The following is a 14,121-nucleotide window of genomic DNA, read 5'->3' on the forward strand; positions in this document are numbered from 1 at the left end:
GAGAGGAATTCGTGAAAAATAATATAGTAACAAACAATTCCGTACCCATCATCACCGGAAAAAACGGAGGAATGTCAACAACAATACAAATATAGCGAATAAATCGATCAAAAATGAACAGCTACTAGAGACCACAGAGCGGGTTTGTACTTACAGGTCGCGAAGTCTTCACAGATGTGAGTCGCGGGTGCTGATGCTAGCCACCGCGGAGACAATAGTTTCTGCTTTGCCGTTCTCATGGGTCAGCGGGTTAGCTGATTTAGATGACGGTAGCCGTCGCGTCCGTCATCTAAATAGAGACAGTTAATGCTCGTGGTTTGAGCTCTCGGGTATAACTGGTCCAATCGTAATTATGGCCGAGGGTATCCATTTTGAAAATCTTCTCCATTCAAGGTGTAATTGGCATGGCTCTTGTTGGCAGAATCTAAAGAATGGTCAGTAAAGAAATTGACCAAAGAGCAAGTCCGAATTTGGCCTCTGATGGTCTCCGGTAACTATGAATCGTGGACAGATACGCCATATGCGCTCGGTTGTTTGAAAAATTGCTAAATTTTTATATGGAGAGGCGTGCGTGAGTCTTGTCTCTTTCAAAATGAAGTTGTTGAGTGTTTCCGTTTACGGTTGGTCGATTTCCTTTTTAGGCAATGCTTGAGATGCCTGGATGTTGCTCGGTTTCTGGCGCTCTGTAGGAATTTCATCCGAGCTTGCAAGGAGCGCGAACATGCGACTCGTAACCTAGAAATGCCGCGATGAAATTTTTCAGCAATCCCACGAGACAGATAATCGATTCAGCTGGGAAAGATTAATGCGGTCGAAGAGCAATGTAAAAAGTTCTCAAATTGTTTAACACGGGCGGGCGTACTACTAAAGTCATCGTGCAAGCAGTACCGAAGCCGGACAATGATTGGAATGCAAACCCCGATCCCGGCTTGTGTTGTCGAGCAGGATTCCTCCGGTGGCGGATCGCATCGCAATGTGCTCTAGGACAGCACCCTGATGGCAGCCCTTGGGATGCGACGAGGTGAGCCAGACCGGGATACAAATCGCTTCAGCACATGTGAATGAGGACGGTTGTGATAAGCTCCTTGGGCGAGCCCCGCTTCAGGCGAGGCCGTCCTTTTGAGTGAGCGGGAAGGATATCATGCCACTCTTAGAGCGTGATGCAGAAGGTATGAAGTAAGCGACCCGGTCGCACGGTGTCTTTGCGAGGCAACTCGCGTCTGAGACAGGATCCTCGTGGAGCAAGTCGTAACTCGACGATGCATGGCATCGTTCGATGTCAGCCATTCGGATTGTCTGGACGAATGCCATCACGTCACACTAAATCCTCGCCGCAATGGTCGGAGCAGAGGAAGCCAAGCGATCCTACTGCGCTTCGGGCCTTCGCGGCCTCCCGACGAAGTTCGAGGCTCGAGACATTCGCAAGGCTGCCGTATAAAGATGGAGCGTCTTCGGCGCCGACGGCGTAGGAATTTTAAGGCTGAGTGAATTGATCAGACCATGTCGTGTCGTGGTGTTATCTCTCGGACCCCATTTATCATAAAGTTGGTGGTTTGGCGTTTTAGGGGGCCCGTCCCGTCGTGAGAGACCACGCCAACGTCACACGGCTGCCCCACCAAGCTTGTCAGATTAAATGACCCCGCGCCGCCGCTGAGAGAAACTTCTCAACGATACCCAATACCCAACTCTCCCTCCACACATCAAACCCAGAGGTACGCTGCCATCGAGAACACCACATCGCTGCCCATTGAACTCGACTAACACAGTGCTACCCCGCAGCTCAACAATCATCATGTCTCTCTCCAACAAGCTCTCCATCACCGATGTCGACCTCAAGGACAAGCGTGTCCTGATGCGCGTAAGTTTGTCTCTACTACTATCAATTGGCAGCAGCTGACGAGCGACAAGGTCGACTTCAACGTTCCTCTCGACTCCAACAAGAACATCACCAACAACCAGCGTATCGTTGGTGCTCTCCCCTCCATCAAGTACGCCCTCGACAATGGCGCCAAGGCCGTCGTCTTGATGTCCCACCTTGGCCGTCCCGATGGCAAGAGGAACGAGAAGTACAGCCTGAAGCCCGTCGTTGCCGAGCTTGAGAAGCTGCTGAGCAGGAGCGTCGTCTTCACCAACGACTGCGTTGGCAAGGAGGTCGAGGAGACCGTCAACAAGGCGACTGGCGGCCAGGTTGTTCTGCTCGAGAACCTGCGTTTCCACGCCGAGGAGGAGGGTTCCTCCAAGGACGCCGAGGGCAAGAAGGTCAAGGCCGACAAGGCCGCCGTTGAGGAGTTCCGCAAGGGCCTGACCGCTCTGGGTGACATTTACATCAGTAAGTCCCACCGGCCGAGCTTGACTCAGAACAAGAAGCTAACCCGTATGCAGACGACGCTTTCGGCACTGCCCACCGTGCCCACAGCTCCATGGTCGGCGTCGACCTTCCCCAGAAGGCCTCTGGTTTCCTCGTCAAGAAGGAGCTTGACTACTTCGCGCAGGCTCTCGAGTCGCCTCAGCGCCCCTTCCTCGCCATCCTTGGTGGTGCTAAGGTTTCCGATAAGATCCAGCTGATCGACAACCTTCTCGACAAGGTCAACACCCTGATCATCTGCGGTGGCATGGCCTTCACCTTCAAGAAGACCCTTTACAACGTCAAGATTGGTAACTCCCTCTTCGACGAGGCCGGCAGCAAGACCGTCGCCGACCTTGTCAAGAAGGCCGAGAAGAACAACGTCAAGATTGTCCTGCCCGTCGACTTCGTCACCGCCGACAACTTCGCCGCTGACGCCAAGACTGGTTACGCCACCGACTCTGACGGTATTCCCGACGGCTGGATGGGCCTTGACGCCGGTGAGAAGTCCGTCGAGCTCTACAAGCAGACCATCAACGAGGCCAAGACCATCCTGTGGAACGGTCCCCCCGGTGTCTTCGAGTTCGAGGCCTTTGCCAACGGCACCAAGAAGACCATGGACGCTGCCGTCGCTGCTGCCCAGAACGGCAAGATCGTCATCATTGGTGGTGGTGACACCGCTACCGTCGCCGCCAAGTACGGTGTTGAGGACAAGCTGAGCCACGTCTCTACCGGTGGTGGAGCCTCCCTCGAGCTCCTCGAGGGCAAGGCCCTGCCCGGTGTCGTCGCTCTGTCCAGTAAGTAAATGTTTGTCCGTAACCAGGCGGGCTCTGATGGGAGGATTACAAAAAGGAAAGCCTTCAAGGCTATGAACATAAGATACACATGATGAGCATAAGAAATTTGACTTTTTAATGAAACGCAACTGCGTCTTGATATGACCGAGCCTTGATGTGTTTGTTTACCAAACTCCGCTATAACATCTAGCTCTGCAGTCGAACCGCGATTGAAATGCTAGATGCCTAGTTGGACCGCACCAAACTTGGGCAACCGTAGTGCCTGTGCCAGGTCTACCACATCTATTCGTCTACTAGATCACCTTGTTCATTGATCGTGCTGCATTGTCCTCATCATGAAAGATCTTGACCGTCGATACTTTCTCGCAGCTTCGCGCCCCGTCAACGCCGTATCCTATGTCTTGGTAGAGTGTATCTGTCCGGAACGCAGGAACGTGTTCGCTCTCAACCGCGCTTGCTGGCCTCGACCTTCTTAAGCTCCTCCCTGCGAGAACTAGCGTATCAGCGCAATTTCCTTTCGCAATGCCCAGAATAGGCATCATTCTGATGTGATATATAGTGGCGTGGGCTCGACTCACTTCAGCTGCACCGAGAAGTCCTCGCTCGTGTCATCGTCGTCCCAGCTCTCCTCCCAAAGATGCGTGCTCGCGGCGGGAATTTCCGCATCCTCCTGCTCCCAGTCTGTAGGGTCGCCTTAAGTATTAGCCCAGCGTGTTCTCGAAGGTCTAGCTTCCATAGGCCCCCAAAGCCCGCAGCTGCGCAGCACTACGGTCTGCTTCCGCGGGTGATGCTGACGGCTGAGTATATGGGCGGTGGAGGGGCGCACAACGCACCTTCGACAGGGAAGTCTTCGAACTCATCGTCCTCCTCGAGCGCGCCGGCGCCCGTCTTCTTCTCATCCATGAGCGACTCGCCCTGGGCCTTGTCGTCGACGACGGCCTTCTTGGTGTCGGGGTTGCCTTGGGCAGAAGCGGACATGTTTGCGGCGTGGGCTTTGTTCGGGAAGCAGTAGGGTGACGGTCGAAGGTTGCGGGGCGGCTCTTTGTTTGATGGAAGCGGCGTGGTGCGGAGGTTGCTGTTGGAGCTTCTGATGATGGGGCAGTTGCGGCGAGCTGCCGCTCTTGGGTGAAGCCGAAGCGCCGATTTGGACAGGGCCCGTGCTCGCCCCGGGTACAAACGACTGAGGTCATCGCCAAAAGGTGCCAGGCAGTCGATTACCTTAAAGCGCGCACGCGAGTGTCAGCCCTTCAGCCTTCCTGTTCGCTCGCAAGGCCGCCCATGTCTTGTCTACGTTTTCACATCCCCCTTCCCTCCCTTTTCCTCTGTGCATTTCCTTTCTTCTACGAAGCGGTCGCCGGTCTCACCGCGATTGGCCAACTGCCGCCCTAGCTTGGACAACTTAAAGCCGATTCCTCGCCTTTTAATTCCCGCATCTCTTATTCTTCCATAAGCCGTCGCGGTCATGCCTCTGGGTTCGTGGCTTGGCGGGAAGGGCAAAGCCCACTTACATGGCTCCACGCACTCATTGAGTGCGCTGGATGAGCCGCAGCAGCGTACATTGGACCCTATATGCCTTTCCGCTCGTGGCAGTCATGCTGACATAAAGAATAGTCGAAGATGCTATACGCGGTACGGTTCCCAAGCGCGACCTGGAGAAATATGTGAACGTAGCGACTGATGCGGAACTACCGGAACAGCCGTATCGCATATTATGAACGATGATGTAGAAACTGCCGATAAGCTCCTGGGAGACGGAGCCTCCCCATTTCACAAGGTACGGCGCGTATGATGCCTTGCGAACATGAAGGCATGAGGAGAGGCAGTGAGCGAGGCTTATGAACATTTGAAATAGCTGGGCAAGGGAGTGGTCGTATTCATGCGGGCAACTCTCGGCTTCGAGCAGGATGTTATGAAAGAAGGTACACATGGCCGCACTCCTATCGCGGCCGACGCTGACTAGCTCCAGCCTCCGATGTACTTTCCACAGCCGAGAATAGCGCATACGATCACCACCGGAAAGCACAACGTCACTCGCCTCAGTCGTCCATATACCCTGCCGGCTCGGAATTTGCGTCGTGCCTCGCTCAAGCGCAACTGATGAGCGCCATTGTCGGTGTATTGAACGAGAGCTTGACAGAAAGTATCCGCGGTTTCTACAAGCTACGGAAAGCTTTCATCGCTTTGGATGCTATCATGGAAGCGGAGAAAGCCAAGCTTGAGGGGAAAAGCGTGCCGGGCAGCTCGCGGGTGTCTCTTCACTCCGAAGTGTCAAAGGCTGGTAGCGCATCTGGGGCGGCCAAGTCTATATCTGCTTCGTCCGGATCTACATTGGTTAAAGACGACGAGTTAGCTTTATCCGGAGCGCCTAAAGGCGAACTTGAAACCGATACACCGCAGTCGGAGAAGGATGAGTTCTACGATGCCGATGAAGCACACGAAGGCGTCCCGACGCCGCCTGTCTATGAAGGGCACCTTGATATTAAAGGGCATATCGAGGTACCACCGGGAGCATTGCCTTCTTACAAAGGATCACCTGCGATGTCAACAGTAGCCCGGGATCTTGGTACGATGAGCATATCTGACGATGCTGATGGTCCGGATCCTGAGGTCTTTAACAACGACACAACGGACATCTTCATCCATTCAGGAGCCAACATGTGTTTTGGCATCTTGATGCTCGTCATTTCGCTGATTCCCCCTGCATTCGCAACGCTTCTCAAGATTGTCGGGTTCAAGGGCGATCGTCAGCGCGGCATATCCATGCTTTGGCAAGCCACTAAGTTCAATAACATCTACGGTGGTTTGGCAGGTCTCGTGATTTTGGGATACTACAACGGAATGGTAGGTTTCTGCGACATTGTACCCGAATCTGGCGAAGGCTCCTACCCGAAGGAACGATGCAAAGCTCTGCTTGCTGAGATGAGGAGACGGTACCCGCAAAGCCACCTCTGGATGCTGGAAGACGCACGGATGCTCGCAAGCGACAAGGAACTGGAACAGGCCATTGAAGTGATGAAGAAAGCGAGCAAGTCGCAGCTCAAGCAGGTCGAGGCACTGCAGTGGTTCGAGCGCTCTTTGGACCACATGTACGCACACCAGTACGAGGAGTGTAGCCATGCATTCCAGACGTGTGTCACACTGAACAACTGGTCACACGGATTGTACTACTACATCGCAGGCTGTGCGCACGTGGAGCTATACCGCTCCTTCAAGGCCGCGAGCAGAGAAGACGTCAATGCATCCAAGCTGGCGCAAGAGCACAAGGATAAGGCGGAGAAGCTGCTGAAGCTGGTGCCGCAGCACACGGGTAAGAAGCGCTTCATGGCTCGGCAGCTGCCCTTCGACATTTTCGTGAACCGCAAGCTGCAAAAGTGGGAGCGCCGCGCCGCGGAGTGGAAGTGTGATTTCATCGACGCAATCGGTGTGAGCCCCATTGAGGAAGTCATCTACTTCTGGAACGGATACAAGCGCATGCGGCCCGAGCACCTGCAGCGCTCACTGGATGCGCTAGCATGGTCAACATCCCCGGGAAATAACCCGCACTGGGAGAAAGAAGGCCTGGACGAGCACGCTATCCTTTCGTTGCTGAAGGCGACGGCGCTACGCAACTTGAAGTATACGGCTGAGGCAAAGGACTTGCTGCTCGACCAGATCATCAGCCACGACTGGCAGGAGTTCAAGGGCCAGTTCAAGGACAACTGGACCTGTCCAGCCGCGCACTACGAGATGGCAGCGAACCTGTGGCAGGAGTGCGAGTCTGGCGCTGGGGCCGGCGCAGGGGACGCGCAGCGCTTGAAGGAGTGCAGTGTTTGGCTGGAGAAGGTGGCGCGATGGGAGAGCTACGATCTAGACACGAGGTATGTGCTGCCAGCCCGTTTTCTCGCTCTTGGTTTGGAAGACGTGATGTGCTGACTTTGGGGTAGAATCGGGTTGAAGGTCACAACGGCTAGGGACACGCTTAGGAGCCGCGGCGTCGAGACCGCGGCGTAGAATATAGAAGGGATGCGGCTTTTGTGGTTGGCAGCTTCGTGCAGGTGGGCGGTGGCTAGCCGTGAGGCGTTGGAGGGGTTGCAAATGCAAACAGATACTATGTGGTACTACTTGGCTGGGAGATGCCTGGCCTTCTTATAAACACGTATACATGTAAGATTTTGAACGTCGTAATATGCGTGTGCGTTAAAGGACGTTTTGTGAATCTACTTACACTAGAGCAGTGACTGGTAGTGTTGACGGGGTTCGATAGCAGCAGCACAGGTGCCGATCATGGGGACATGATTATATAAATCCTGCTTGTGTATCTGGCTGGTCGAGGAAGCAGGAACCCATTATATGCATTCCTGGTGGGCAATTGGGCGGCGTGTTGATCGGTGAACATCCGTAAGTGGGGGGCCTCGTCTGCTACCTACCGAATATTCCAAGTACGGCCTGTCGAGGGGGTACAACCTGCTGCTTTTCTGCCAATGCGTACACGTGGTGCTGAACAGCAGCTACGAGAAGTAATGGTGGTGATGGGCATCTGCGAGTCGTGATAATCAGTGTCGTTAGCGAAGGGCTTGCGGCCCAGTTAGCATTTGGTAGATACTGGATTATGTTTATCGACGAGGCTTTTCTCGCTTTACGTTGTTGTCTTGCCCCATTCTATTCGTTGTCCTTCCAATGCTCCCTCTTGCTTGCCAAGTGAACCATGTCATGAAGTGGCAAGATGAAGGACTGTGCGGGATGTTTCTGTCTTATTAAAATTGATACTGCTTTGGCTTGCCGCATATAGATTGTTCGTTCTTTGATAATGCGGTTTGGTCATGGTCTTGTTATTTAAAAAGACGTCAACGGCGGAAGTCAGTGGAAGATTTCCAATGATTTATCTTGAGATATTCTGTCATGCAGCTCCTATAGAGCAGAGCAGCGACGTAGCGTTCGCCATATGTCCTATGGTCAATACTCAAATGCCCTACGATCAATACTCAAGTGATGAAGTCTTTTGACGTTAAAACCGTGAACTTGTAGTGAGTGAGCTTCCTAGAAGATCTTTGATGTGGTTGGCTGGTTTAGCGGCAAATGGGGTAATGCCGAGCCGGTGTGTTGTTGAGGTGGAAGAGAAATACAGGCTGTTGTGCGCAGAGATAAGTTCTTATAAACTTTGCCTTGTCGCCAGACTCAGTCACGGAGTCCCAATGTCATGTTGACCTCAACATACGGTTTGCTCTTCTCCTCATTGTACTGGACAATCACTGAAAGGGCTCCGTCTACGCACTTATATAAAGGCCGCTTATGCTTCTGGTTCCAAAAGAAATAACCTTGACACCGAAGCTTAGTTCGTTACTCTTTCCAAGAAAACCAAATCGATGCGGAATTAATCGTCGTCTACAAGCAGCTACCGTAGGTTTTTCATCATGCGCCTAGCAAGTAGCTACAGAGGTCATAGTGAATGGAGCGTGACTCTGGAGTACGGCGTTGATAGTGGCCATCAGCGTACAGAGTTGGAGCATAGCAGCTGCGGGAAATAGTAGTGTTGGTTGATTTGTGAACAGACACCAAGTTCGCAGGGCTTTTCCTTGCCGTCAGACTTCTGGTCTGCTTTAGTGGGGTCCCGGGTGAGTTCTTCTGTCATGTCGACTTCTGCACCATATAGTTCGTCGTTCTCTTCGTTGTACTGGACAATCAATGAAATCTAGGCCAGTAAGCTTCTTCCTTGGGGTTTTTTTATAAGCGCAATAAAGCTTATCAACGTCACATGGATGGTTGTTCTGAGCACTCATCATCTTTATGTCTTGAGACGGCCCCGAAGGAAACCATTTGTTTTCCATAGTGCTGGCAAGACACTTTGTAATTAATGGAATTGCTGACGGGTTCGCCCTGCTGCTTATGGGGAAGGGGGTGGCTGATTGCGTTCTTACGACATCTGTGGTAGGGGGTGGTATCAGTGACTGTTAACTTCCACCCACGTTCTGAAGCACTCCGCCTCTTACGCTATTGACCGTACAATAGACCACAAAGAACATCTGCAGCGAACATCAGCCCCAAATCCCAACCCAGACACAATCCACACCAGCACCACCCACCCACACAACCACAAAAACAAGCACACCAAGCCATCACACCACGATCCAGAACCGCGTATATTTCAGACATAGCAGCCGGGCTCTCAAAAGCCCGCCTATCCTACACCCACATCAACCGACCCGCCCGCCCGTCCTCGCTCAAGATAGCGAAAAAACATCAAACAAATAGGTAGAACTCCGCGCTAATGAACCCACCACCATATCGCGCCTCTCACACAGCCCCGCACCACCTCGCCCCCACCCCGCCGCGCCGCGCCGTCTACACAATATCCATCTCCTCGGCGGCGCCAAACGCAAACCTGCCCGTCTCCATCGCCTCCACCCGGTCCAGGTGCGTCTGGTACTCCCTGCGCACGTCCTCCAGCGTAAGGATGCGGCGTTTGAGCACCTGTGGCGCAGGCACCGCGGCCTGCTGGCCAAGCTTATGCGCTGCCGCCGCAGCGGGGTCGTCCACACGTGCCTCGGCCAGGATGTACGCTTCGTCGGGCGAGACGGATGCCAGCGTGTTGATGAGCAGCAGGTAGCCGTGCGAGAGGCTGTCGTCCTTGGGGTCGCGCATCGCAATGCTGCTGGCGTGCAGCCGCTGCAGGCGCTCGTACAAAATGCTGGCTGCGCCGCGGAAGTCGTTGCGCGCGATGCGGTAGCTGTATAGCACCTTGTGGTAGGGCGGCCCCGTCGCGACGTTGAGCGTGTCTTTGCAGAGTTGGGCGAGGATGGCGTCGACGTCGCTGTGGAGAGAGGCGAAGGGGAGGGCGATCAAGTCGGCGGTGCGCGACTGGACGACCATGGTCTTGACGAGGCTTGTGAGTGCGGCTTTGCGGCTGTGGGGTTCTGTCAGTTTTGACTTTTGTGGTTATGAACGTTTGGTTGGGATGCTCACAGGATGGCGTTCGAGTACCGCGTGAGCGCCGTGTGTGCCTCTCGGAACCTCGAGGTTTGAATTAGGGCGTTGAAGAGGCGCGAGAGTACCTCCGTTTTGATGGTCGGATCCTGCTGCAGGTGAACAATTGTGTTGATGTCTCTATCCCAAGTTTCGCGAACCTTTTTGATGTTGACGCCAAAGGACTGCAAGGCCAGCCGTCCAAACTCGACGACAGACGAATACACCTTGGCTCTGTCGAACAAGTTCATGACATGCTGGTAGTACCTGGCGAGACCATCTGAAAAGTATTCCCTCTCGTCAGGAGACAGGTAGCCGTAGGTATCGTTGTAATGTATGTCAAAGTATCCTAGGGCTTGTGTAAATTAGTGATTCTTCAGCTTAGATTAAGGGACAGCCACTTACCAGAACCGAAGGCAGCTTTCTTGAAGTAAGTGCCAGCCAGCATGTAGTCACCGATTGCCAAATAATACCTAGCCCTGAGGTACGTCGCCCAAGGAGACTGCGGCAGGAATGGCAAAAAATTGGTAGCTAAATCGAGGTTTTCGTACTTGAGCAGGTTACTCATGACACCGGCAGCGAAGAAGTCGTAGTTCTCGGGAAGTGGTAAGCAGAATATCCAGGCACGGATTGAATATGTGATGCGTGATGACTGCGGTTCCTCAGGGAAACACAGGTCGGACCAATCGCCGATGAAGAGGCTTTCGAACATCGTGACTGTCGGCGCACTGGTCTCGGAAAGACCCTGCTTGCTGGGCGAGAGATCTGATTCTGATAGCGAACCCCGTCTGCGCCTGGGCGGGTCGGCCCGGAGTGTCGAAGCAAGCCAGTGTGTAATCGTAATCCCCTTCAGTCTGGAGACCAGCTCAGCGAAGACATCGCAAGAATCGAATGGCACATCGGCAGGATCCAGTTCCTGGCTCATGAAGACAACAAGTACCAGGAGGTCCAGAAGAACGTCCGTGGTCAGCTCCAATGTCTCTTGCACGCCTCTGATCAAAGTTCTGGCTCCATATGCGGTGACGGCTCGTTTTCTTTTGCGACCCCGCTCGTCCTCGCCGAGTCGGTCAAACACAGCTTGGAGAAGCCCGGAGTTCACTCCTGCGAAACCGCCCAGCTCCTCCAAAACAACCTCCAGCTTCTCGAATTCGTCGTCGCCCACTTGACCGCAAAGATTGCATCTCGCCTCAAACGCCCGAAGGCGGTCAAAGACGGAGAAAGAGGGCTCCTGAAGAACCTCCGAGGCAACCGCCTGGCTGAGCTCGTGCTTGAATGAAGAGGGGAAAGTGCGGCGGAACTCCGAGGCTGCATAGAGCAACTTTGAGACGTCTAAAGACATGTCATCCCGTAGTGTCTCGAACAAAGGCCTTTCGGCCTGCGGCTCCTCGGTTATCAAGGCATGGTGATTCAAGCGCAGGAGTTCTATCTCGCTGCATTTCCTTACAGGCGAGGCATAATCCGAAAGTAGTATCCAAGGGGCATCCTCAGCGGCATCGAACGCTAGGCCTATTGTCTCACCTCTGCGCTTGTGGAGATCCCTAACCACGCCATAGAACACTTGCCATTGAGCAGCGATGTCGAGTTCGTGCTGGTCATGGTCAATGCCGCTATCCGGGCGGCGCCTAATTGAAACCCTTGATGCGACAGCGGCGGAGATTTGTTCCTTGAGAGCCGCTTTGCTGCTCGCGCCTGCAGCACCCAATGGGGCAACACCCTCACCAACACCTCTGCGATACACGCAAAGTGAGGTTTCCAGCGTGGCAGACGTGAAACGCCCAGGGTAGAAGAGAAAATCGAGCCATTCCTCCGACAGACTCCGAGAGTGCATCAACGAGTCCTCTGGGTCCGGCTCGCTAGGGAACGATATCGATGACTTTAATGCTTCTGCAGTAAGAGAGCCAGAGTCAACGGCGACCCAGTTGTTCCTCCACTTGTCTGCAAGATCGCCTTGAGAGTCAAAGAGATCGAATTTGAGGCCGAAAATCCTGCAGTTAGGTCCTGACCTGACACGTATCCAAACCTCGGAATCTCTCCACCCAGGTGTTGCTTTGATGAAGAACTCCTCCATATTCCAAACGGTCGTGTTCATGAGCTCGTCAATCGGTGGAATGAAGGCGAAGTCTGAGTGAACATCGTGGATACCCAGTTCAGCGTCATCTGCGTCCCTGATACCCCAGAACTTGAATTGGTGCCTCTTTGGGGAATATGTAGCGACGTAATACTCGTCACCATCATGCGGGACTTCCATATTTACTACCTGCATGAGATGCGGTTGCGCTGCGGCGATGTAAAACTGCTGCAATTTCTGGGGATCCCTGTCATTTTCGCCCAGAAGGTCTGTGTGGACGCCAACCCTGCCGGTCTCTAGATTCCACGCTTTCAGCGTATGGTTGAGGGAAACAGTGTATATATGACGGTTGTCCGGAGAGAGCGCAATGGACGCTGCTGTGGACGCTTCCAAATCGAGGTTGCCGAAGCGCACCGTGTTATGGCCCTTCCAAGGAATCAGACTTTTGAATGTCGAACCCCAGCCGCCCTCAGTAAAGAATGTCTCGCGCCACTGTGATCCATCGTCGGCAGCCTTCCTGGTGAGACGAAGTAAGCCCCCATCGTGCAACGAAACCAAAAGCTCCTGCGCGCTCGTCGCGACAATCCGGTATGGGTAGCGGAAGCTGAAGGCCGAGGGAGAGTAGGTTTTGCACCAGTCCTCCACATCGATCTCAGTAGCCGCAGGGCGGACGAAGAACTCCTTGTGTAGGTTCAGCGTATAAAGCTCGTTCGCGGTCGTCAGAACGAAAATGTTAAGCGCATCGCGCTCGTCGGGCTCCGCAAAAGCAACGCCAAATGGCCGGATGGGGTTCGGGAAGCTGAGCAGGATCGTCAAGACAGCCTCACCCTTGTGCTGGCGGTCAATGCTAAGGTCAACTGAACGCAGCTCCAGCACCTTGCGGTCGTCCAATATGCGCCATTGGAAGCTTCGAGGATACGGATGTTTGCGACGGAAGAATATGGACGCCTCGCTGGGTGCTAGATGACGTCTGGCAAACGCAGTCTCGTCCGAGCTCGTGAGGTCTTCGGTGAGGACGACGCGCTTGGCCTTGGTCCGCGACAGGAACGAAGAGTTGTGAGGAGGGAGCGTTATGCCAATGGTAGAGCCGGCGTAAGGTGGATCGAGGTTCAGTCGCGCCTCTCTGTAGAGGAAGGGTGCTGTAGTTGTGGCCATCGCCGCGCCATCAAGTAGCGATCATGGAAGGGTGAGGTGGCTAGGAAGCTCGCGAAGAGCAACGGTGGGCGTTGTTGTTGACAATGCGGGCGAGCCTGTGGAGAGCTGCTGCGACGCGAAACTTTGGAGAGCTTGTTGCTTGCAGTTGCAGGGATCGGTCCGCGACAGATCGCCATCCGCCGTCATCACCGCCACACCACCAGCCACATTCAACAGTGTTTGGAAGTAGATTGAGGGTAAGCTGCTCCAGCAAACCAAATCATGGATATCAAAAGTATCTAGTACGACAAAAGCCAAGTGGAAGCCAAACACTACTTGACGCCTACGCTTCGCACCGTCCATCCGCCAATGCAAGCCGAAGAAGTATGACAAGGAAAACATGCCAGAATACCATCCCGCCAATATGCAACCTAATCTACTAATCTTTCTCCAGATCCTTAGGACTGGGATCACCGATACCGTCTTCATTGATCGCAAACATGCAATCACTCTCAGGTAAGCAAGGACTGTCGTATATCTTGCATATCCTCGTCTCTCCACGTCCCTTCTTCAAGCTCAATCTCGTAGTACTGGCGTGAGCGATGATGTTGCCACCGATGGGCTTCTTCGGGTCAGGGTTGAACATGGCACTGGGGCCGCCGTCAACCTGTGCGACAACTTGGTTCGTGATTACGACTGCAATGCCAAACTCATCCGCCAGTCGTTGAAGTGTACGCATGAACTTGGCCAGATGTACTTGTCGTGCGGAGAGCTCGCCACGGCCCATGAAATCAGTACGGTATAATGAGGTTGCGGAGTCAACGATGAGGAGAGAAAAC

General features: G+C 53.8%; 4 protein-coding genes across 4 annotated transcripts; 2 read left to right on the forward strand and 2 right to left on the reverse strand.

Moving 5' to 3' along the window:
- Positions 1 to 1,779: 1,779 nt before the first annotated feature.
- On the forward strand, positions 1,780 to 3,294 carry K452DRAFT_284161 (uncharacterized protein). The gene is made up of 3 exons (XM_033539903.1): positions 1,780 to 1,858; positions 1,909 to 2,329; positions 2,383 to 3,294. Exons 1-3 carry the CDS (start codon positions 1,793 to 1,795, stop codon positions 3,147 to 3,149), a joined length of 1,254 nt encoding a protein of 417 aa, XP_033401492.1. The 5' UTR covers positions 1,780 to 1,792; the 3' UTR covers positions 3,150 to 3,294.
- Positions 3,295 to 3,585: 291 nt separating this feature from the next.
- K452DRAFT_295349 (uncharacterized protein) lies at positions 3,586 to 4,119 on the reverse strand (the record flags this gene model as incomplete). The annotated part of the gene is made up of 3 exons (XM_033541800.1): positions 3,586 to 3,625; positions 3,720 to 3,834; positions 3,975 to 4,119. 3 exons carry the CDS (start codon positions 4,117 to 4,119, stop codon positions 3,586 to 3,588), a joined length of 300 nt encoding a protein of 99 aa, XP_033401493.1.
- A 253-nt stretch (positions 4,120 to 4,372) lies between these two features.
- K452DRAFT_284163 (uncharacterized protein) lies at positions 4,373 to 7,335 on the forward strand. Its single transcript, XM_033539904.1, has 6 exons — positions 4,373 to 4,694; positions 4,753 to 4,770; positions 4,839 to 4,915; positions 4,994 to 5,060; positions 5,108 to 6,998; positions 7,065 to 7,335. Exons 1-6 carry the CDS (start codon positions 4,604 to 4,606, stop codon positions 7,129 to 7,131), a joined length of 2,211 nt encoding a protein of 736 aa, XP_033401494.1. The 5' UTR covers positions 4,373 to 4,603; the 3' UTR covers positions 7,132 to 7,335.
- A 1,805-nt stretch (positions 7,336 to 9,140) lies between these two features.
- On the reverse strand, positions 9,141 to 13,401 carry K452DRAFT_265108 (uncharacterized protein). The gene is made up of 4 exons (XM_033538729.1): positions 10,486 to 13,401; positions 10,242 to 10,429; positions 10,081 to 10,190; positions 9,141 to 10,021 (listed from the first exon to the last, which is right to left on the reverse strand). The coding sequence occupies exons 1-4, from the start codon at positions 13,301 to 13,303 to the stop codon at positions 9,460 to 9,462; spliced, it is 3,678 nt and encodes a 1,225-aa protein (XP_033401495.1). The 5' UTR covers positions 13,304 to 13,401; the 3' UTR covers positions 9,141 to 9,459.
- Between the last annotated feature and the right edge of the window lie 720 nt (positions 13,402 to 14,121).

Source organism: Aplosporella prunicola (genome assembly GCF_010093885.1).
Source record: "Aplosporella prunicola CBS 121167 unplaced genomic scaffold K452scaffold_4, whole genome shotgun sequence".
Lineage (NCBI taxonomy): Eukaryota > Fungi > Ascomycota > Dothideomycetes > Botryosphaeriales > Aplosporellaceae > Aplosporella > Aplosporella prunicola.